A 25,918-nucleotide genomic window follows, 5' to 3' on the forward strand; every position below is an offset into this window, starting at 1 on the left:
TCTTGATAATCTTCTCTAGAGGTTTACTGGACACCACTCTCTCCTGGTTCTCTGCTTATCTAAATGACTTCCTCCATCTCATTTGCCTTTTCATTCAGGTCATGCCCAGTAACTCAGGATGTCCCACAAAGCTCTGCCCTCTTCCTCTCTACTTAATGTGATCAGCTCAATTCAACTGTTTTTCATTTTCTCTATTCAGATGATTCTCATATCTTTTGCATCCAGTTTTAATTTCCAGTCTCAATTCTCCAGTTGAATAACTAGCAGACATCTTAAACTCAACATGGTCAAAGCGGAACTCATTAGTTCTTCCCCTTTCCAAACTTCCTTATTACTTCTGAGTGCATGACTGCCCAACTTCCCAGTCCCCAAGGCTTACAACCGGTGTCATCCTTGGCACCTGCCTACCTCTTACCAAAAGCTATCACCTAAATACACTCCCCCCTTTTTCCTCTGATCCTGCCACAATCCTGGGGCAGGTTTTTATCATCCCACACCATATACTATGCCAATAACATGCAGGTTCATTTGCCTGCCATAAATCCCTCCCCACTCCAGGCCATCCTCCTTTCAGCCACCCATATATGTGTGTGTAGGTGTGTGTGTGTGTGTGTGTGTGTGTGTGTGTCTATATCAGCTCTATGATCAAATAAAAAAGTCTGTTTGGCATTCAAAGCCCTTGACTGCTTTACAGTACCTCGCCTGTCCAGTCTTTGGACACCTTACACCATCTTCCATCCCACTTTGCATGTATTTCAATACAGTGACAATGGTCTCTATCTTGAGCCACAAATAAGATAATCCATCTCTTCCCTCCAGTCTGCTCTCTAAACCTGGAAAGTTCTCCCTCTGGATTGCTATCTTCTGATCTTCTTGACTTCCTTCATGTGCCATATAAAAATCTCTCCTGCAACAAGACAGCTTTCCCAATTCCTCTTAATACCTGTGCCTCCTCTCCATTTAGTTCCTATTTATCCTGTATAGAGTTTGTTAGTACATATTTGTTTTCTTATTTTCCATCACATAAGATGAGCTTTTTGAGGGCACAGATTGCCTTTTGGCTTTCTTTGTAACCCTAGCACTCAGCACACTGTCTGGCACCTAGCAGGTGCTTAAAAATGAACTGACTTCAAGTAAACATTCTACGATATTCCTTTTGTGAGACAAATATAGTACTAATGACTAAAGCAAAGAAGGATAAAGCAAAGAAGGAACTACAGAATATCACTCATAAATACTGATTCAAAAGTTCTAAATAAAATCCATTAAAATTAGAGACACACACACGTATGAATATTTGCTATGACAAAGTTCTATTTATGGTTGGTTAGTTGTCGGTCCTACTTGAAGAAGCTCCTACTTGAAATCCTCCAGAGACTACCAGAGGTCACACACAAATAACTCATATGAACATTGAAGAAAGGCATGTCCCTAAATCTGTGCATCTCAGGAATCTTGTGAGCTGCTGCAATTTTGCTCTGAGTCTGAGAGAATAACAGCTTCTTGGAAGCAGGCGCACCCTGCGAGATGATCTTGTGCCAGCGTCTCCCAGGTCTCACAATTTATATTAAAGCTCTGTAAAAAGACCTTGACAATGTCCTGGTATTTCTTCTTCTGACCTATCAACCTTGTGACCTGCCTTGTGTGAGTTCTGCATAAAATAGCATATTAGGGAAATGTATGTTGGCATTCTAACAAAGCAGCCAGCTCATCAGAGTTGTGCTCTCTCTATAATAGAATATGAACACTTGGCAGTTCAGTTCCAGAAAGGCAACTCATTTTTCCAGGTCATCTTCAGAATCTTCCTAAGACAATTCAGATGGAAGCAGTTCAGACAACACTGCAGGCAATCCAAAGGCTCTGTAGACCTTCATTTCAGTAGGCAGCACAACGCCTCTTCTTTCCTACACTTTCCTTCGGAGCCTCCCGAACGCCGAGCTAGCTCTGGCAATGCATGCATCAACCTCATCATCCTTGTGAACATCTCTGCAAAGTGTACTGCCAGCAGAGGCAAGCTTAGCCACAGCATTCAAAGTTTCTCTACTTGCTGAATGGTTTCATCGATGAATGATGCAAAGCTGGCTAGTGCAGAACCTCTGCTTGCTTGGGGTTAATTGTCAGGTCAAAATTAGCACACGTGGCAGAGAACAGATCCATGCTCTCTTGTATCTCAGTCTCGGGGGTTGTGGCAAAAAATGGGATGCCATGTGGGTGCCCATTGACTGAGGAATGAATGAACAAACTGTAGTACATGAATACAATTGCTTTGCAAGAAATGATGATGGGGGCAGTTGGGTGGCTCAGTGGATTGATAGCCAGGCCTAGAGATGGGAAGTCTGGAGTTCAAATCTGGCCTCAGACACTTCCCAGCTGTGTGACCCTGGGCAAGTCACTTGACCCCCATTGCCTAGCCCTTACCGCTCTTCTGACTTGGAGCCAATACACAGTATTGACTCCAAGATGGAAGGTAAAGGTTTTAAAATTAAAAAAAAAAAAGAAAGAAATGATGAATAAAATGAATTCTAAGAAACTTAAGAAGGCTAATGTGAGTAGATACAGGATACAAAGAGCAAAATCAGAGCAATGATTTATAGGCTCTAAAGAAAAATAACTTAGAAAGACTTAACTATGATTAAAGCAATGATTAATCATGACAGAAGAAAACTAAAGTGAAATATGCCTTCTGACTTTTGGCAAAGATGTCAAGATCGAAAAGTGAAGAATCAGACATACTTTTTCAGACATTTTCAGTGGGTTGATTTGTTTTATTTGACTCTACTTGCTACAAGTAAAGGCTTCTATTTGGGTTTAGTAGTGAATTAGTGGGAAATGATAGAAATGCCAAAAAAAGGGCATCAAAGAAAAGTATTACAAATATACAACAAAACAAAATCTGGAGACACAAAGAGGGCAATTTAATTACTACTTTGTTAAACTTAATTAGCTTTTGAAAAGTGAGCTTTATATGACAGAAATTTGTAGCCTCATATATATAATTGTCAATTTTTTTCATATTGAAATGTTTATATTTGCTGATTCTTAAATTCAAAACACAAAAAAGAAAAAAAAACTTAAATGAGAAAAGAGGAATTAAGACGAAAAGAAGGAAGTAAACAAACATATCTTTCACAGAGAGAGAGAACTTCTGGATGTGGAATCTCCTTCCATCAATGTAGACCAGCACCTTCTCTGGAATGTATAGTCTCAGAGAGTTGCCTTGAGCAGAAATGTCAAAATGAAATAGAAACAAGGGGGCAGCTCATTATCATAGCAGAAAAGAGCCAGACCCAGAGACCAAAGGTCCAGGGTTCAAATCTGGTCTCAGATACTTCTTAGAACTGTGTGACCCTGAGCAAGTCATTTAACTCCAATTTCCTAGCCCATACCACTCTTTTGCCTTGGAACTGATTCTTAGTATCATTTCTAAAATAGAAAATAAGAGTTAAAAAAAAAAGAAACAAGGAATCACAAGACCATAATACCATACATAAGGATTCATGTTGGCTGTAGCAAATTGATTTAGAAAACAAACCACATATTGAAGTTATGTCTCATTGTATTTTAAAATTTTTAATAAATTTTTCTCAATTACTTTTTAATCTGGCTTCCATGTCATGTTGGGAGTGTTCAGCAACCTGAGCCATTGTGTGAGTTAGGAAAAATGGGTAGGAATTGACTTAAATGACCCTGAAGGTCCCTTCCAAATTTAAAATTCTAGGAAGACTAAAAGATAATTTAAGGGGGCAGCTGGGTAGCTCAGTGAATTGAGAGCCAGGCCCAGAGAAGGGAGGTCCTAGGTTCAAATCTGGCCTCAGACACTTCCCAACTGTGTGACCCTGGGCAAGTCACTTAACCCCCATTGCCTAACCCTTACTACTCTTCTGCCTTGGAAACAATACACAGTATTGTTTCCAAGACAGAAAGTAAGAATTTAAAAAAAGAAAAAGATAATTTACAAGGTCACTGGGTGTTGAAAATGACTATTCTACATAAAATTTTTGCATTTTAATTGGATTTTTAAAAATTGTGTCTTTAAGTAGATCCTAACTAAAATTCATTTATGTGCACCCCAGCAGCATTAATGGTAGAAAATGAAATGTAACAATGTAGTATTCTATGTAAAACAGAGCCTACATATGTAAAAGTCTAAACATGGGTTATATGTCGGCAATGAAGACACAAGCATTATGAGATTCATTAGTCTTATTTATATTCTATTGTAACTTTGTTTAAACTAAAATATTCGAAGTCATTTTCCCCCTGCCGCTAAGAGAGGCTACACTTGAATTATTTAATGAGTATAAAGTATGAATTACACAAGTCTTGGATTCCTGGCAGGGGCCTAGCCTCAGTCAATATTTTCACAGGATGAGAGAAGCCACAGTATTTGCTACTAAACTCATAAATGGTTATATCCTTTCCAATATAAAGACAAACAAGACTCTAATTAATGAATGTTCATAGTTTTCTTTGTTATGGAAACATTGGCCAAATTCTATCTTTAGCTGTTAAATAAAATTTTATAAAACACATAAAAGTTAAAGGAACACATATGGAAATTTAACCAACAACAAAATTAATATAAAGTAGATACTATGCTAGATACTAGGATACAATGACACAAAGCAGTCACAATTTCTCTGGGCCTGAGTTTTCTCACTTATAAAATGAAGCTGACTAAATTAAGCCTAATATCCTTATCCACTCTAACACTCGGTGAGCCTATTTAGGCCAGTACTTGCCAAGTTATGGTTCTAGGAAGGTCACTCAACTTTCATGTATGGCCTTTGAAGCAAATAAAACAAATGTTCTGATCTTCCCCAAAGGAAACAGGGCCTATAAACTATAAGCAACTGAAGGAACTTGACTTCCAATTGCTAGGAAAATTCCAGAATGTTACTAAAGAGATAGTTTTGTTTTTGTTTTGTTTTTTGATATCTGAAAAAGGAAATAGTGATCTGGCTTCCCCAAAACAGATCAAACTAAACTAACATTCTTCCCTTTGTTGACAATGCTATTCAACTGAGAGATCAAGAACACTGTAAAGACAAAACAACTTTGAAAGACTTAAGAACTATGATCCACAAAATGCCCAACCCAATTCCAGAGGGCCTAGGCTGAAATATCCTGGAAAAAAACTGACGGATTGAAGATACAGAGTGAGACATTTTGGGGCATAGCCAACATGGGAATGTTTTACTTACATGCATATTTGTTACAAGATTTTAGTGTTTTTTCCCAGTGAGGGGAGAAAAAATAGAGTTCTGTTCAATGAAAAAAATTAATTTTAAAAATCAGCTCAAATGCTACCCAATCCCACTGCTACTAGTGTCTGTCTGTTCAAAGTTACCCCACGTGTATGTGTTGTCTTCTTCCATGTAACATCATCATTTCTTTTTAGCACAACAGTGCCTATTGTATAAATGCTTAATAAAGGTTTATGGATTGGTTGCTTGATTTTCCAAGAAAGCCTTATTTTAATTGTCTCTGAACAAATGAAAACTGAAATGGCTCAACTATCTCCTCTGTGTTCCTTACCTATCTTTTCTTCTCTTCACAGTGGCCACACAGTAAACTCTTCTCTGGTCTACTGGCTCACCTTGATCTAGTAAGCGAAAAGGAATTGGGGAGCCCTATACTTACCACGTAGGATCATAAGATTGAGGAATCAAAGGATCATGGAAATCACCTGGTACAAATCTGTTTATTGATGAGAAAACTGAGGTGCAGAGTGGCTAAGTAGTTTTTCTAAGGCTATATAATGAGTAAGAAGCGGAGCTGAGATCCAAACCTATTTCTTCTGGCTACAGATCAATAATGTTTCCACTATACCCTTTGCCTTAACTGTTCCACTCAAATCCCCTGACTTCTACACTCAGAACCAGTGCTGAAGACTCTGTTTAAGGCAAAGGTCAGGTCATTAAAGGCAAAGGGGCAATGGTGCCTGTAAAGTTTTGTTCTAGAATAAGGAGAATTAGGAGAATTACTTCCCATTTCCTCTACTTCATTCCCTTCACTACTTTGGCAAAGCCTAGCCAAACCACCCTAAATCATCCATCAGTAATATGTTTATATAAATGTGGGGTAATCATCTACATAGATGTATTTTTCGACGATAGACTGCCTCTTGTCCACGGTCATGTCCATCCTTTATTATATCAACTCACAGAGTTTGGAATAAGTGTACAAAACAGATGTGTTGTCAGTAAATCAAAGTGCTCTGCACTCGAGCTGATTTTTAGGAGGTACCCAAGTGGCACAGTGGATAAAACATTAGCATTGGGAAGGCCAGAGTTCACGTACTTCCTGAAACACACTTTATTAGCTGTATGGTGCTCGCCAAGTCACACTTTTCTGCTTCAGTTTCCTCTTCTATAAAATGGTGATGATAACAATAGCACTCACTTCACAGGGTTGTGAAGATCCAAGGAGACAAAAACCGTCTGGTCCATTGCAGACAGTACAGTGCTCTGTAGTTGTTTTAGAAGAGGACCAATGATATCACAAGGTGTCTTAAATGAACGTCAATGTGTCAGTAGGGTTTAAGTGAGGCAGAGTTGCAGTAAGTCGTCAACCTCACTCTCTTTTTCAGAGTCGATCCACGGACAGGTCAAAATTCAAGACGACTGGCAACGGCCCAGAATGGAATAGATGACCTTGGCATTGTCAGTGTCTGGCCCAGGTCTAGGCTCTTCTCAGCAACTGCTTTTGGCCCCCTTCAAAACCACTTGGACAAATCATTTTCATGCACCCATTCCACCAAAGGATGTCTTCCTATGCTTGGGGCAGACATCCCCCTAAGTCCCTGATAGGCTCGAGGTCTGTTGGTGATATTGTTTAGCCTATCTGCCAAGATGGTTCTACTAGAGCGTGGTCACTGTGCACGCTACAGCTTTTTAGAGCCACAGGTGAGAGTTGGGTGAAAGTAGCCCTCAGAGGTGGATGACTAACCCTGAAAAGGCTTTGGAAAACCTTTATACCAGTGGTGTTAGTCCTTTCTGAAAACCCCCAGTGCTATATAAATGCTATTATAATATTATTATTGAATTTGAACTTAAACATATTGAAAATGTTAATATTAAAACGTAAGATTTGAGTTGTAGATTCCTCTTCACTTTATATTACAAATATTTTTGAGTAAGAAAGTTCTTATAGCAAGACATAGAGGGATCAGGTATAAAAACAATACTTGAAATGATAAATAGATATAAACATACCAGAGTACTGTCCTGAGGTCCTTCTCTTGGCACAATGCCTCTCCTTTGATCTTCCCAGGTTCATTATTCAGTTTATTGACTTTAGGCTTTGGATTCATTTCAAGTCAAAACAGGGAGCATTAATTAAATGAATATCTTTAAACTACTACTTTATTAGATAACTAAGGAGATGCAAAGATAAATAAGATATGACCTGTACCACTAAGGAACCTATAGTTTGGGAGAGAGCTAGAGTCTATCACAAAAACCATAAATCAAACATGAACAAAGTGTTATGCAGGGTCTGAGGCAAGATCATTTCTAACTGCTACAGTCTGAAGAGGGTTCATGGAGGTGGTGTTTGATTTGGGTCTTAAAAGGATAGAATTTTAAAAGGCAGATTTGAGAAAAAAGCCGAGCAGAAGGCTCATAGACTATAAAGGAGGATAGCTGGTTCTCCAAAAAATTACATACATATGATTAAGAACCTACTAACAATTAATTGATTTTGAAGTATTACTACTTGAGTTATGGTTATTTCCCTTTAAACTGAGTTAGGAAATTCAGCAGGCTTATAATATGTTAAATCCAACTCTTTTGCTTATATTTTTGTCTAAAAGAATTCTGCCATCCTTGGGGAATGTGGATGGACCTTGGCGAGCCTGTTGTGACATCTTCACACCACCAACCTATTCTTCAATGGTTTGCTGTCCAAAAGTCTGGGCCATTATCTTTTACTTTGAAGATGGACTCCAAAAAATGAAAACTTAAGTTAAAAGGAGGGTGTTTTAATAGCCCCTAAATGCCCAACTTCCAACCAATCCTATTGTTCCTCATACCTCAGTCATGTAACCAATCATATAGTCTTCAACCCCATGGTGCCACCCACCCTGTTTGCTCTTTGTTCTGTACTGCCCCAAACCTATAAAATTGCCTCTCTCATTTGGGATCTTGGTTTACAAGCAAGCTGAGGTGCTGTTTATTGTTAAATGTGTGCTTTTCTAATAAGTTGATAGTGCTCAGAACTTTGTGCCTCAGTTTACCTCATTTTAACTTACATAGGAAGATGTGATATGGTGTTACTATGAAAGTCCAGGTATGTGTACTAAGCCCTGAGCCCATGTTAATCTCAAACATAAACACACACACACACACACACACACACACACACACACACACATACATTTCCCCCTTAAGCTACACTCGTGAGCTTCATGCTACTGAAATCTCTTCGTTCTGGAATTTGTACCTCAGAAATACTCTTTCCCTCTGGGGCCTGTCTCTGAAGGGCGACTCTCTGAACTCCCATTTAAGGAAGGCCCACAGGCCAGCCATCTCTTCATTTCCCACCAGCATGCCTCAGAACTTCTGGTATTTCCTCCCCAGTATTCTCCCAGCCCTTTTAAGTTTTCTTTTATGTGTTGTTTTCCTCATTAGAATGTAAGTTCCTTGAGGGCAGGGACTGCCTTTCATCTCCATTCACTGGCTCTGGCTCTGGACAAATATTTGCTTAGCCTTAGTCTAATTTAGTAATTGTATCCTCACAATCCAAGAACCCTTCCCAGAAGCCTGAAAGCCAGGGTTGTAGAATCCTAAACGGACCTGTGAAAAATCAGGCCAAGGTATCCAGGGTAAAGAGATGCAGACAGAATCATAGTTGTTAAAGTTGGATGGGATCTTGGAGATCATCTAGCCCAACTACTTCATTTTAAAGGTGGGGGGAAGAGTATGTCCAGGAGAGGTTAAAAGCAGATTATAGAGGAAGGGACAGATTCAGGATTTGAAACTTTGTTCGTTGGCTTTAGACTCTGATTTCCTTTCAAGTCAAAACAAGGAATATTTATTTATTAAGCATTTACTATGTGCCAAGTACTGAGTGGACAGATAAAGTAAGAGTCTATTAAGGAACTCTCTTGTGGGAGATAACATGATAAAGATTATATGGATAAACTGTATACAAGAAAATCAGAAGAGGCACAATTATTGAGAGAGATCAGAGCTAAGAATCAATCAAAGCCAGGGAGGACACGAAGAGGACAGAGGAAGGAGTCACTGAAAAGGGCAGAGTTTGGGAAATGGAGTGTCCTGTGTACCAAGAGGCCAATTCTGTCATATTATAGAGTTTGTAGGAGTAAAATACTGTCAGGGCAGCTAGGTGGCACAGTAGCTAGAGTGCCAGGCCTGAAGTCAGGAAACTCATCTTCCCGAGTTCAAATTTTGCTTCTGACACTTATTAGCTGGGTGACCCTGGGCAAGTCACTTAAACCTGTTACTCCAGTTCCTCATCTGTAAAATGAGCTGGAGAAGTAAATGGCAAATGACCAGTCATTTATCAAGAAAAGCACAAATGGGGTCATTCAGAGTTGGACACATGAAACAACTGAAGAAGAAAATACTGTGAAGTGACTGAAAAGATAGGAAGGGGCCTTCCTGAAGTAGCAGAAAGCCACTAGGAGGAGAGGTGGGAAGCAGAGGTAGTGGCTTGTTCAGGAAGATCTCTGACAGCTGAAAGGAAAGTAAACTAGATCCAGGAGAGACTAGCCAAGGAGGCCAAGTAGAAGGCCAGCCAGTCAATAAACATGTATTAAGTGCTTCCTGTGCGCTATCACCACAAGGCTAAGCCCAGAGGATACCAAAAGAAGGAAGAGACAGTCTCTGCCCTCAAGGAGTTGGTAGTCTAAAGGAGGAGACAATATGGGCAGAGCCTATATACAGGATAATAAAATGAATACTACAAAGAGGGAAGCCCTTAGAGTTGAGAGGGGTGAAGAAAGACTTCCTACAGAAAAGGAGCTTTGGGTGATTCCTGAAGGAAGCTGTGGGTAGAGACTGAAGAACATGACTCTCAAGAGAGGACAGGCTAGCAAGTGATGGAAGTCCAAAGTGGAAACAGGAAGCAAGAAGCAAGACGCGTCCCCAATCCCCTGGCCAGGGAGCCAAGGAGGAGTGAAGATGCAGCCAGGAATAACGCGTCGTCAGGGAGGATCCAGGTCTCCTCGACGGCTAAAAGGCAGGATGAGGGAAAGGAGGAGATGGAGGATGAAAGGAAACATGTTTCCCATGGAACAGGCACTGCAGCGAGCACAGTGGAAGGGGGCGGGGGGGGGGGGGGCTGGCTTCTGGTGGGGACTTTAGGTGGGAATAAGGAATTCAGTGTTTAGATGACCACCTACGGAGCTTCAGATTCATTGAACTATAGAGCATATAACAGGTAGAAAATGTTCATCAGTGGATAGGAAGTGACCCTCCTGTTCCCACTGGATACTGGAAATCACCAATGAAGCACGAGTACAAGATCAGAGGGGAAGCCCGTTTCATAACCTCGGGGATTACACGGGGGCCACTACACCAAGAGATGGAAATCCGAGGCTCCCCTGACTTTCCTCTTCCCTCCAGGGTCAGGGGCAGCAGGAGAGAGAAGGCTTGTAATCAACGAAAGCTCTTGTTGAAGGGAGGGCCGCTGTGGTGCTGGCCCACACAGGCCATAGGACAAGAAAGGCGGATAATCAGAAGATCCCAATCATCTTCTTGAAGAGGAGGCTACCGACATAGTATAAGCATGAGGGGACAAAGGCCCGCATGATGGTGAGGGCAGTGAGAGGAGATGCAAGAGATGCTGCCAGGATAGAACCAACAGAGCTTGACCATAGACTGGATATGGAAAATGTACGAAAGGGAAGAACTAGGAATAGCCCCTTGACTGCGAGTCTGGGTGAGTAGGAAGATGATACCTCACCTACTTGTGATTCCTCATGCACATCCCCACTGCTTGATGACTTAGTCTAGCTTTACCTGTAGTTCTATCATCCAGAAAGCTAGTATTATCTCTTTTTGGCTTTTCCACAGCCCCCTCCCTTCCCATTCTCACACTTCAGAAGATACTGAAAATTATTTCATGCTGTGAAAGAAGTTTACATGATTTCTAAGAAGAGGAGAGGTACGTACTACCTCCCAAAAAAATGGCACCAATCTACATTCTATCTTTATTTCACATTATTTTCTTTCACGAAGAAAATCAGCTTTTACTTGTTTATGATCTTCCCTTTCAATGATGCTTTGGTCCTTATTGCAAGGCAGCACTGCTTTGGCCCCCATCTCACCCCTAAAGGCCTGGAACATTCTCCACATCTTTTCTTGTTGACATCCTCTTCTTTTAAGATATTGCTTGAGTGTTTCATGAAGCCTTCTCTGATTTTCCCAGCTCTGTGGCACAACAGAAAAAGCTCTGAATTTGAGATCAGAGCATCAGAATCCTGTTTCTGCTATCTAATACCTATGTGGATTTGGACAAAATCACTTAAATTCTCTGGGCCTCATGTTCCTGATCTATAAAATGAGATCTGGTCCAAATTTAAATTTATGATCTAGTGAATATATCATTAACATGTTTCCTGCATCTTAAAAGTTCAAATGTTAAGATTCCTTATGGCTATTAAGCTAAGGAGTTACATACTTGGGAGATATTTTTAAATAATAAAAAAAAACTGTAGTGTTCCATACTGTTAATTAAGCATTTAGATAAAAGAATGAAAGACATTTGTAACTTTAGAAAAATCCTCCTTAGTAAAGCAGTTAGTTTTTGTAAAACATAGAAGTTTAAGTTAAGTTTTTTACAAGAAAATTTTATTTATTGTTAGAAAACTTATTCTTTTACAAAACATTTTACCATGACAACATATAATTCATAAAACACCTGTTAAAATTCTGCTTAAACTGGTTTTACAGATCACTCAATGAAAGGTTTGATAAACATGCAGATGCAGAGGTATCATGCTAGTTCTCTTCATGTCATATATATTTGCTAATTTTTTCAAAATACATTTTGCTATCTCTATTCTATTATGGACACAGTGGATAGAGCAATGGACCTGGAACCAAGAAGACGTACGTCTTGATTCAGACATTTAAGTAACTGTGTGATCCTGGGCAAATTACCTAACCAATATTTGCCCCAGTTTTCTTATCTCTAAACTGTGGATACTATTAGCACCTACCTACCAGAATAGTTGTGAGAATTAAATAGGTGTAAAGTACTTTGCAAACCTTAACGTGATACATAAAATGGTAGCTTTTACCATTATGAGCCTCAATTTTAGAAAATGAGTAGACTAGAAGGGAGACACACCTCTTAGAAAACCTCAAGACCTGCTGATTGGTGCTTAGAAGCCTTCTATTAGAATCTGAATTCCCCTCATAATCTGGCTCTCTTCTCTTATTACAGCCTTCTTCATAACTAAGCTCCAACCTAATGTATGTATAATTCCTCAAATACAACCCTCACTTCCCTGCTCTTCCTTAAAACTAGAATGCCCTCCTTACTCCTACCATCGTATGAGGATCCTCTTTTGCTATTTTAACATTCTTTTTTGCATTTTAGTTATTGGTTTACATGCCTTATTATTCCAAATAGATTAGAAGTTCTTTGTACAGGCAAAATTTTATTTCTTATCTCTCACACTATGTACTTAGCACAAAGTCAAATACAATAGGTTATATACAAATAAGAGTTTAGTAATTATTTCTTTAACAAATCTGTAAGAATATAACCTCGTTTGAGCCAAATGTAGTTTTAGTTTTGTTTTTATTCTAAATCTCTAGGACTTGGTATACCTTGCAACTAGAGTAGGTACTTAATGCATGCTTGTTAATTGAATTGAATAGATCAATTATGTACACCAGAGGTGTCAAATTTGTAGGCCATGGCAAAACTCCAGAGTATCAGCTTGAATCATATTAAAATATAATTAGGAAATGCTTAACATAATAAATGAAAACACACCACTGAGGGGCATTTTAATATCAGGAAGCCTGGTGGGTTGGAAAGAGCCCCAATAAACAGATTCAGTAGGCTGCATTTGATTCAAAAACCACAAATTAACATTATCTATGTTGTAACATATTTTTTATCTATTTTGTTAAACATTTATCAATTACATTAAAAGAAAAAAAAAACCCTTACCTTCAGTCTTAGAATTGATACTATTATTTCCAAGGCAAGAAGTGACTTGCTAAAGGGCACAGATCTGGGAAGTATCTGAGGTCAAATCTGAACCCAGGGCTTCCTGATTTCAGATCTGGGTCTTTATCCACCGAGTCACCTCGCTGCGTCTCCCAATTATATTATAATTTGGTTCCAGCACTCTGGGTCACAGGAGTTTGACAACTCTGGTTTGAACCAACTTGTTTAACTCCCTGTGGTTTTTTAGAGATATATAAATGGCTACTTTTACACTCGGGAGCCCACTGATGATGAATAAAGAAGAGTAAATATGCAGGAACCTAGTCTAGTGCACCCTTAAATAAAGATTACTGTTGAGTTAAAGTGACTCATCTACGGATCAAATGTTGGAGCTAGAAAGAAGCCCTGTCTCCGGTGATGCGCAAATAAGGAAACTGAGGATAGACATATGCAAATGACATGAGAGCACCCAGATAAAATGACAGAGGAAAGGTTTCAAACCCAAGCAAAAGAAAAGTTCTGAAAAGACCTCAAAGATCTTTTAAGTTCAACCCCACTCCCTTTCTTTTTAAAATGACAAATGAACCCATTAAAGTCTCCTTTCCACGACAGATATTTATAGTGACTGAAATAACAAACATGAAAAGTCAAAAGACCGAGATTTGAATCCTAGTGTGAAGATTTATCAGCTGTGGGATCAGGGCCAAAATCAATCTCTCTAAATCTCAGTTTCTTCAAGCTAAAATGAGAATAATGCTTATGTTCCCTCCCACAAAGAGTTAATGGGAGAAAAGCACATGGCAAACTTTCAAGTCATATGTAAATGTGAAGAATTATTAATGAGAAACTTAAACCTTTACTGAAAGGAGATTTTCATGGGGTGAAGGGCCTTAGGAGCAGTCAAGATGGCCAAGTGCTCAGTGGATGGAGTACCAAGTCTAGAGTGAGGAAGTCTTCTCTTTCTGAGTTCAAATCTGGACTCTCCATTTCACAAGTCACTAAGCCCTTTTTGACTCACTCTTCTCATCTTTAATAAAATGAGCTCGAGAAGGAAATGGAGACCACTCCAGTATCTTTGCTACAAAAATCTCAAATGGGGACACAGAGTCAGACACAACTGAAAAATGACTAAAGAAACAGTTTGTTTTATAGTGTGAACAGAGACATGAAAATTTATGTCTTGATTGAATAAAAAAATTCTCTATTTTTCTAATTTAAAAAAATCTTTAAAAATTTCATCCCAGGGGCAGCTGGGTAGCTCAGTGAATTAAGAGCCAGGCCTAGAGACAGAAGGTCCTAGGTTCAAATATGACCTCAGACACTTCCCAGCTGTGTGACCCTGGGCAAGTCACTTGACCCCCATTGCCTAGCCCTTACCACTCTTCTGCCTTGGAGCCAATACACAGCATTGACTCCAAAATGGAAGGTAAGGGTTTAAAAAAAAAATTCATCCATTTGTAATCATCTCTGACAAGAGGATGGCTAGTCACTAGCCTCCTGGGATTTTTCGTTTTTCTTCTTACGTTTCTGAAACATAAGAAAACTCCCTCTAGATAAGTTCTCAGACAGGAGGGCAGAGTAGAGGTTTTCATACACAGGCTCACAGGAGTTTTGGTTCACCGGTAACACCACGTGTCTGCCACATATGCAGTGCCCTTTGAGACCACAAGAGATGACTTCTATCTAAATGGATGGACAGGCTGGCAGGTTTGTCACAGTGTGTCTATCTTGGAAGCATGGAGAGGAACAAGCCGGCTGAGAGGAACAGGTGGGCCCCACCTATACCATCCTGAATTCTGCTTAATTTTTTTTTTAATGTATTCTGCTAAAGAATACAGTTTTGGATTTAATATTGTTTCTTACAAACACCTCTGGATTCCTGGTTCTCTTCCTGGTTCCTGGTTGCCTGGGTCTCTCAGTTTGCAACATGAGGCACATGGAAACCACTGAGAAAGGAAGGAGTTTTCCTGGTCCAGGACTGGGAGATCAATGTCTAGACCATTGTTAGAGAGCTGGGCTCCCTAATTGGGGAGATAGGCATGAACCATTCCCACTTATTCTTCTAAGTACAAAATTACTACAAATGTGGGAAATGTTTTATAAATCTACCGTATAAAAACAAACCAAGATTGCAGAGAAGCAAAACAAAACAAAACAAAAGACCCAGATCTGTGAAAAGTCTGACTTATTTTAAATGTGTTTTTTTTTTAAATTTAACTTAAGTCTCTAAGTGATTATGACTAGTCTCATTTCCCCCAAACCACCATTTCACTCTTTGATACCTACTTTGTGGAGTTAACAAAAATGTCTCTGAAAAGGGCTGACAAATTGAAGTCGTATTTCTCACACTATTGTCCAGCATCTTCACCTTAGTCAAAGGCACATGGTATTGTTATTTCTACTTTCTCTCTGATTGTTTCCCCCACTTTCCCTCATCCCTTAAAGAGCATTTAATAGTTAATTCTTGTGGCTTGAATAAGTTCAGAACTCAGAGAAAAAATATGAAAGAGCTTGGAAAAAACAACTGTAATTTTGTAGATTGGCTACAGTAATTCAAAGTGAGATTTCAGTGATCTGATCATGAGTTTTATAAATATTGGAAAAGGAAAGATGCCATTCTAGAATATTTTAGTGGCAATTGCTAAAATTTTTTAACTCAAGGATAAAACACTCCACTCCTTTGCCTAAAAATATACTCCAGACATCTAAAAACCTAATCTGTGCTGAAAAGACTAATTCTTTTCTTTTTAGTTCTTCATTCAAGCTATGTCCCACTCACAATGAGTATCCTCCAAGGCTCAATTTTAGGCCCTGCTTTCTTTTACCTCTGGGGCTCTTAACCTGGGGTTCACAAAAGAACTCTAAGATCTTAGCTAGGGGGAAAATTTACATCTTTATTTCAATATTATTTTCTTTGTGATTCTATGTACCTTTTCAGGTTTGGGGACACAAAAAAGGACTCTGAACCTCTGTCTTTTTTAGCAGAAGACATGGCAATCTTGTCATACTCTAGAGGTTCAAATTCTAAATGTATAATTTCTATATGTATATTAGATAAATCTAATATCTGTTTAAATTTTTATCAGTAGACCCTATATAAGTACATGAATGTACAAATATATATTTGTGCATGTACCCATTATATATACACAAACATATACACACAGATTATTAAAGCTTAAAACCCCATTAAAACTTTTGGAACATCCTGTATATGCAGAATATATAGTATCACCAACTGCCTTTCGGGAATCTAAAACTGGATGTGCTCAAAGTATTTCAAACTCAACATGTCCAGAACAGAACGCACTATCTTTATGCCAAAATTGGCCTCTTTTAGGAGTTTCCCCAATACTAGCAAAGGCACCACAGTTATTCTTCTTATACCCAGGCTTGCAAACTCAAGGCCATCCTCTCCTCTCACATTACTATTTAATCCACTGCCAACATCTTGCCCAATGCTTTCCAACATTTCTTGTATACATTCATTTCTCTCCACTTGGAAAGCAGTAACAATCCTTAAAACATTTGCCATTTCTTACTAGGAGTACTGCAATAGCTTTCCTTTGGGGCTCCCTGCCTCAGTTTCTTCCCACTTCAATCTATCTTCCACTTAGCTATCAAACCACTTTCCTAACATACAGGCCACGTCTGGATATTCGCCTTAACTCTGCCTCTTGGCTTCACTGGCTGGTGCCTGGGCCTGGGAAGTCACATTCCATCGCCTGCGTGTATTTTGAAAGTGCCTTAGTTATTAACATGTGATTCTATGTACATTAGAATGTGAGTTCCTCTTTCTTGGTATCCCTAGTGTTTAGCACAGTGCCTGGGACTTGGTCAAGTGCTTCCTAAATGTCTGCTGATTGGATTTCAATTATACATCATTAATGCAGTGACTATTTGACCAAACACTTCATTCTATTACTAAGTTCTTACAATCACTTATAATAACTAAAGTGAAAATGTATAATTCAGTAAAAATCCTATTTTTATACTATACTATTTTAATTGGAATCTAATTTTTGAAAAAAATACAAGGAATTATTTTGCAATTTGAAGAATGCTTATTTTTAGTGAGTTTCATATATAAATACATAAACACATATGCACATACATGATATATCAGTTCATTTACAAAAAGAATTTACAGATATGATGTTTTCGATCGTTATAACAATGCTGCAAGATAGGAAATTGACGACGGCACTGCATCTCAGAAAGCTGAGCTGTCAAGCCCTACTTCACACATTATGAATAAGTACAGAGTCTCACCACCAGTAGACTGGCCATTTGGGAGTGAATTCTTTGGGCACGCCAACCCACAAAACATAGAAAAATACAAAATGGTCCTCCATCTTTTGTAGCCTCCCTTGTGCTTCTGCAGTAAACATGATTTAGTGGCAAAAAAAAAAGGACAGTGTAATAAGAATCATACAGGTTTCAGTCATTCTGTAAGCTTTAGCCTGGCTATTTGTACTCTAAATGTGAGTTCCTTATCCAATGGCCTGGGTGGATCAGTCTATTATTTCTTGCTAAACTGATGTGAAGGGGGAGCTAGATGGCTCAGTGGATAAAGCGTCAGGCCCTAGAGACAGGAGGTCCTGTGTTTATCTGAACTCAGACACTTCCTAGCTATGTAACCCTAGACAAATTTTTTAACTCCCAACGATTAGCCTATACCACTCTTCCATCTTGGAACCAATACTTAATTCTGTTTGCCTCAATTTTTTCATCTATAAAATGAGTTGAAATGACAAATCATGTCAGTACCTTTACCAAGAAAATCCCAAATGTGGTCAGAAAGAGTTGGAAAAAATAGAAAATGAATGAATAACAAGAAAAGATGGTTAGTGGTCAAAAGCTGTTGAACAAAAGCTACTCCCCAATCAAGATGTGGTTGAAGGATTTAAACAAAATGTTTTTACAAGAAGAAATGTACAATCTTAAAATCCAAGTACAACAATGCCCCAAATCACTAATAATATGAGAAATACAAAATTAAACCATGAGGCTTCATTTCACATTCAGAAAATGGACAAAAATGATAAAATACTGAATAGTCAATTTTGGAAGGATTGTGGAAAGACTGCCACACTAACGTATTGTTGGTGGAATTGTGAATTAATACGACCATTTTAGAACTCAATATGAAATTAGGCAACTAAACTGATGAAAAAGTCAATACCTTACCCATGGATTTTACTACTAGACACAGACACCATAGAGGTCAATGACAAAAAAAGGCTCATTTACACCAAAATATTTGTAGCAGCATTTTTTATGGAAGCAAACAACCAGAAACAAATTTGATGCTCATCCACTGGGGAATGACTAATCAAAGTGTGGTAAATAAATGTAATTGATTATTACTGTGCTGCAAGAAATGAAAAACCTGATGAATCCAGAGAATCATGGAAAGACTTTTACAAACTGATGCAGCATAAATAAAATAAGCAGATCCAACAAAAGAATAAATGCACTAAAACCATATAAATGTGAAGATAAATCATGATAAAAAATGAATGATACAGGGTTCCCAAAATAGACAACAACTCCTACCACTATTTTCCAAAAGTAGTAATGTTCTACAGGTCTGGAACACTACATATATCTTCAGATTTTATTCTGGATGGACTGATCAGTTTTACTGATTTTTTTTCCTTAATCTTTTTTTTCTCTTAAAACTTATTTATCATATGGAATAGTTCTCTGGGAAGTTTAGAGAGTGAGATGGACACATGGGAAAATTTAGGTAATAGAAACAAGAGAAGGTATCTGTAAAATGTTTTTTAAAAAAACAAAAAGAAATTATATGATGTGATTGTTAATAAAATGAAAATTAATTTTTTCACAATTTTAAAAATTTTATTTTATTTTTAAATTTTATTTAATTAAGAAATTTTTTTTCCATGGTTACATGATTCATGTTCTCTCTCCCTCCTCCTGTAGCCAATGCACAATTCCTCTGGGTTTTACATGTGTCATTGATCAAGACTTATTTCCATATTATTGATGTTTGCACTAGAGTGACTGTTTAGGGTCTACATCCCCAATCATATCCCCGTTGACCTATGTGATCAAACAATTGTTTTTCTTCTGTGTTTTTACATAAAATAAAAATCATTACTAGTTCTGTTACTACTACTAATGATAGAAAAATCTTTGTGGTTAGAGTAACATGAAAAGAACATGAGCACCAGAGTGTTATCTCTAAGTTCTCTTAAATTCAGGCTGTTATTATATTACAAGATAAATACTTTTAAATTCTTAAACTATGTCCTGGCTTTAGTTCTAAAAGTCTTCCTTGTTCCCTATTCACATATTTAATTGTTTAACAATTCTACTCTGGTTGCAAAGGGATATTTCCTGTATGTTGGCTTTCTTTTTTAAACAAGTTTTTAGTAAATGCTATTTATCTGTTTAGTGTTACTGTCAGGTCAAAATAATTTCTTACATAACCAATTATTTCCATACATGGTAATTTCTGCTAAAACTACATTTCCTTTGAGAAGACCCCCAATATTCTTTATTAAATTTAGAATATTTTTCCATGGTTACATAATTCACTTTCCCTTCCTTCCTCTCTCCTTCCTCCCCTAGCCAATGAGCAATTCAACTGGGTTTTACATGTATCTTTGATCAAGACCTATTTCCATATTATTAATATTTGCAATAGCCAACATTCTTAATTATTTTGAACAAATGATTAATCAGTTATATATGGGCAAATGACTCAATAGATTACTTTCTGTGATAATGTGACTTTAGGGTTTGTTGTTGGGAGTAAATAAAAATGAAAATGGCATTTTGGATAATTGTCCAAATAAAGAATGTAATTTTACGAACTTAAGCCTTAAAAAAATGTAGAGTTTGATCTAGAACATTTGTTCTCTGCATTTCCATTCAAACTGAAGCACTACAAGTACAAAAAGGCTGGTTCACATGACCTAAGGCAAACTAGAGAAGATGCAAAAAAAAAACCACACCAACAACAAAAACAACCACTGGAGAAACAAAAAATAAACTAAACCTTCTACCTCAGGCCGTGATAAGAATAATTTTTTAATGCATCATACACATTTGAACTGGTTCTTCCTGCCACAAGTTGTACCATAATTAGGTTGTTAATAGATGTTTTGCCTTGCAATTTTTAGGTGATTTCCACATATTTGTACTATTCCTTCTCTTCTTGCCCCACTCCCACCAGACTCTATAAAGTCTTTAGAAAGCAGGAACTATTTCTTCTATTTGTCATGTAACACCACTTTTTTTTTTAAACCCTTACCTTCCGTCTTGGGAGTCAATACTGTGTATTGGTTCTAAGGCAGAAGAGTGGTAAGGGTTAGGCAAAGGGGGTCAAGTGACTTGCCCAGGGTCACACAGCTAGGAAGTATCTGAGGCCAGATTTGAACCTAGGACTTTCCGTCTCTAGGCCTGGTTCTCAATTCACTGAGCTACCCAGCTGCCTCCAACACCTACTTTTCTACATAGTCTGTTGTAAGTACTCAATGACTACTACTGATAGGGAAAACGGGGAATAGAAAATGGGGGAGGGGGGAAGCCACGCAAACCTGAAATTGGATGTGGGAGAGAACACCTGATAAGCTTCCATTTTAAATTGGAGAAGGCCAGTCTCAGCAGGGCCCTAGCAAAGACAAAGGTGAGCGCAGCCGAGTAGGGGCATGAAAAACGCCACCTGCTACTGTCGTGTCCTAAACATCCCAGGCCCATTAGGGTTCCTGTGTGCTGCAGGGTGAAAGGATGGATTCAGCGGCCTCTCAGGGTGGAGGTCTTTCCTGCGCCAGAAATTCCAGCCCCCTCATTTTACAAAAAAGGCAAGTGGGACCCAGGATGGAGGTAAGTGACTTGCCCAAGGACACTGGGGGGGTTGGGGGGACGTGGGACGGACGTGGAGGGGCGCATTGTCAGAAGGGAAATTTGGTCTTCAGGCAAGGCAGAAGGTGTTTTCTCCACTCACTGTATTACACTTTGGTCAGAAGACCCACCCAGAAGCACAGGGCAGAAGTTACAAAAGGGCAATTTTAAACTTGGTGCTATTAAGAACTTCCTAAAAATGAACTCTATTCAAAAACTGAACTTGTTGTTTCAGGAGGCATTGTGGGTGACCCTCTCTCTAGGTCTTCCAGGACAGGCTAGACAACCTCTTTTTGGTATGCTGTAGACACAATTTATTATTTTAGGAACAATTTGGACTAGATGTCTGGGGAGGTGCAGCCATGAGACTGTGGGCTCTCTGGCTGTGATGCAGTCATTTTGTTAAGTCCTTAAGCATTAGAGTAATACCTTAGTATTGTCTAATAAAAATGTATAATTCTTTTATTTTTCATTATCATACTTCATTCCTAGACTTAAATCAGTTTTTTCCCCCCCTTCACAATTTCCAGTTTTTCATACCCTCATAATATGGAATTTGAGGAACCTAATGATTAAAACAGAATTTGAGAAAGAATTCCCTCAGAGGCTTATGAGTATTATTTCTTTATGGTTATAACATACTTCTCAAAATTTTAGTATTAAATGGCTGATTTTATTAAATGTAGATTTGAATAATCCAAGAATTCTTTTTAGCTATCGTGGTCACTAACTGACAAACTTTGATCTACATTATTTTATACATATACAACACTCATACTTGTCATATACGAATATAATTGCATTTTTTCCCTCCATACATTAATCATGTCCACATAATTGGTAAGTTGCACATGAAATGGATATATTCTTTTACAACTTTAAACTCACTGACAGAAATAAGGAATTGCAGATTAAGTATGAAATCCTAAACACAAAACAAGAATACTGTCTATGTCCTGAACAAGACAAAGCCAAATCATTCCTTATTGATAAATAAATGAGGATATTATATCCAGTCATTTGCCCTTTTTATAGTACAAAAGGCTAAAAAAAGCTGGTGACTGTGCCATAAAATGCATCTGTCACATCTCAAACAAGGCCTATTTCATGCATGAGTGGCTTCTGAGACCTAAAGGGCAAGACCAAATCCAATCTCTGGTGAAATAGAGAAAACTTTAGAAAATGTATTTTTGACTCTTTTTGAAACACTAGGGACATGGGAGAGTCTATGTATCCATCCATGGGCATAAAAGAATCCCAATGCTCCTATCAGTGGTACTCTGCACCAAGAGCATTCCCTCTCTGTTCTGCACAACCCCAGCTAGTTTTTTAGTTAGAGGGACAGAATAGAGATGGTTCCAGCACTCTGGTGTCTGAAAGAATACATGGTATTGGCAAAAGCATCTCTTTTTCAGAGCCAACAAAGGCTCACAAACCCAAAACATGAAACATCCTTTCTTGCAATGCTATTAATGTCCTGGAGCACAGGACTTTCAAATTAAACATGGATTTGGGCTTCTCTCAGACCCTTAGAGCCTCCACTCTAGATATGATTATAATGGAAGTAATAGCAGACTAACCACTTCCACCCAAAAGCCCCCTACTGGACTAAATTATATTTCCTTAGCTTATTGATAGGACAGCTTGTCAACTTGGAACAGAATCAAGATTAAAAAAATTTTTTGATGGAGTTTAATAATAAAATATCAATTGTGCATTATAACAAATAAGGAGTATGATAAGATTTATTAGAATTACACTTTATTTCACACGGAAAATAACACCCAATACAAGCTAATATATAAAATTATACATGCTGCCTACAACATAAAACTAAACCCTCATTAAAAAAGAAAGCCCAGATTTCTCAGTTCCCTGTGCATCAAGCATCTTTTCTGGGCATTAAGTATCCAACGGAGTTGACAGGAGCTTTGTAAACTGAAGAGATACAAAGGGGACGATGGACAGAATAATCTGGCCATCAGTTCCTAATGTAATATGAGGGGGGGAAGGAAGGGCGAAATACACTGTCATTGTTGCTCTTCTATAACCTTCATTTCTAAATGAAGTCTCGACTGGTCAAAAGGAAAATGAATTGATGATCTAACACTTGCCCTATTTAATACACATATGCACATACAAACACCCATAACAAATCTCATTCTCCTTATTCCTCAGTGGCATAGTTGGGTTTTATCCTGCCTACTTTTAAAATTTAAATATTAACCAGAAAATTACGAGTAATAATACAAAAATGTAGTCAAATGTGAGGTGTGAAGTTTTTTCTTTCTGAACCTAAGTGAAAGGAAAACAAACATTTATATTGTTTCTGGTGTTTCAGTTCTGTTATGTCCAACTTTTAAAAGAAAAATGTAAATTTGTCTCCTGTGTAAAGATAGAAGCCATGGAAAGTATCTTTTTGGTCTCATAGCCATAAGGTCAGGTCATGGCTGAAAGACCACAGAGCAAATGCTATTTGGCATTCCAAAGTATTCAGAAGTAAGACACCACTCTCTGGCCTCTAAAAAAAGTCTATTCAATGAATGATGGTGACAAGAAGTACCTATGGACAACATATACTCATTTCTGGGTGAAGGTTTCTACGTCCAATGCAGTAGCATCTTAGAGAGTAGAATTTTTATCAAAAGCCTTACTCTTAAAAATAATTAAAAATAAATCTAAGGGTTAAGTATGCAAGATAGAAAAATCTGCACACATTAAACTTTTTTAAAATTCTGAAATTTTGTCCTCAAAAATTTGATTCATGTAGAAGCTACAATATAATGAATAGATTTCTAGAGGAGAAATAGTTATTAATGGTAGTCACATAACTCTCTAACAGGTGGGAGAGAGGAGACAAGGTATTAATAGTACACAAGTTTACAGAGAATTCTCTTTATTACGTTATCCTGGGTAGACTAAAATACTATGCCTTGGTTATGTTGTGCAGAACAAACAAAAGAATGGTAAGACAATGTATAAAACACTCTTTACTTTTAAATTTTCCAATTAATAAGCACACCAAAATGATATGGTTCTTATTTTTCATTGTCAGAAAACAATTCTAGTTATTTATTTCAATCTCACTAGGCCTCATGAGCTTAGTAAAAGAACTCTCAGATCTACTAAATAACAAACAATCCTCTACTAAAAAAAATTCTCAAAAAAAAACATCTTTATGGAGAACTATGGATATTTCATGTTAAAGGAATCTTATGAATGATCTTTTCTAATGTTTACATTTGACAGATAAGAAAACCAAGGCCCAGAGAGGGCATGTGACCCTTTAATGTCACACAGCTATCTATTACTTTCATGTCCACTATTCTTTCCAAAATAATTTTCACCATCTACTTTAAGTAGCTCAAAAAATAATAATTTTAGTGATTTAAGTATAAAAGTTCACTAATTTCTTTTGGATTATCTGTACTTTCAGTTCAGTGGCATAGATTTCGTATAAAATCTCAGTTAAAAGTTAGTAGATATTTTATATCTAATTTCTTCACTTAATTGGCATATTTTCCAGTTCAATTTATTAAAAGGAAAAAAATAAATGATATAAAAATAATTGGTATAGTTATGCTTTTATACTTCTATGTCTAGATTTGGAAAAATTCTACTAGGATTTATCTCTTCTAATGTCTATAATAGGTAATGATAGCTTTAAAATAGTTATACTGAGAATAGAAAAATAATTACATGAATGATCATTATGCACATTATTTTACTTTAGGAGTGCTAAATGTAAACTTTCACATGTATGTAAACTTTCACATGATTACAGTATATGTAAAGAGTGGTGGTACACAAAAAATACTCCATATTGAAACATAAAAACTAATAATCAGAAGTGAGCCAATGAGATGTCGCCCTGAAAACTTCATCTCTCTTATGAATTAAAATTGGTATAGACGCATTCATTCAACAAAAGACACAACACTAAAATGTCTGTTTAAGTAGGAATTTCAATAGCAGTTCCCTTTCATAATTATAATATTTCAAAGCTTCTTTAACTAAAGTATTATGTGATTATCTAAGTCACAAAATTGGTTCCCACACTGCCAGCAATCAATTTGATTGACATATTTACATATCACCTCATCTTGTCTTACAAATTTTAAACTTTTCAATTAATCTAAAAATTCATTCGGGTTGGTTTTCAGAAGAAATTGATCGAGGAATATTTCTTATGCTCAAAATAGATATTAGCATATTTTTATTTTAGATGTATGAATATATATACCCAAATGTACATTTATGACTGAGAATGTGTTAAATAGATAGATGCAGTAGTTGTGTTCAGAGCACTTCATGTGAAAGATAACAAAGAATATCTTGCTCTTATGAATGAATCTTTAATCATATTAGCTGGCTTGTTGCCACTGAGATACAGTCTTACCATAAAAATGAATAATTCTAACTTTAGAAACAGTTCTAGTAATGTCTTTAATAACTGCAAAGTTACGCCAGTATCGGGTCTTACCTGGTCTTTAAATTCAAGCTCCCTTAGAGTTTTTGTTCTGTATTCTCTGTGCTCCTTTTCTGCCTCATCCTTCTTCATTTTGGTTTGATTCAACTGATAGCGCATTTCTCCACACACCTGTTAGATTACAGAGACAGCATGGTATTTAACATGTAATCTATTGGGGATGCCTACAATTAGATCTTTTGGTGCCCCCTAGAGGCTATTTCAGATAAGTACAGTTCTCCCTCAATATTGCAAAAAAAAAAAAAAACCCAAACAAACCAAAAAACCCCAACTATTTCCCTGCAAGAGGCCTTGGACCTTAAAACTAGAAAAGCCCCTAGAATTGCAAATGAGGAAATTGAAACTTGAAACTGATGCTCTCCCAACATTCATTTTATGAGTTTTAATTCATCATAATGA

General features: G+C 37.4%; 1 protein-coding gene across 17 annotated transcripts in view; it reads right to left on the reverse strand.

The window, feature by feature from the left end:
- The window catches only part of SDCCAG8 (SHH signaling and ciliogenesis regulator SDCCAG8), a 269,240-nt gene that overhangs the window by 153,215 nt on the left and 90,107 nt on the right, over nucleotides 1–25,918 (reverse strand). For all 17 annotated transcript variants that reach the window (XR_008915854.1, XR_008915855.1, XM_056814172.1 and 14 more), the window contains one exon: nucleotides 25,514–25,630. Coding sequence is in view for 15 of the 17 variants with exons in the window: in XM_056814172.1 (XP_056670150.1) it covers nucleotides 25,514–25,630 (117 nt within the window). In the remaining 2 variants the exon portion in view is untranslated. The remainder of the gene's footprint in view (nucleotides 1–25,513; nucleotides 25,631–25,918) is intronic.

Source organism: Monodelphis domestica, chromosome 2 (genome assembly GCF_027887165.1).
Source record: "Monodelphis domestica isolate mMonDom1 chromosome 2, mMonDom1.pri, whole genome shotgun sequence".
Lineage (NCBI taxonomy): Eukaryota > Metazoa > Chordata > Mammalia > Didelphimorphia > Didelphidae > Monodelphis > Monodelphis domestica.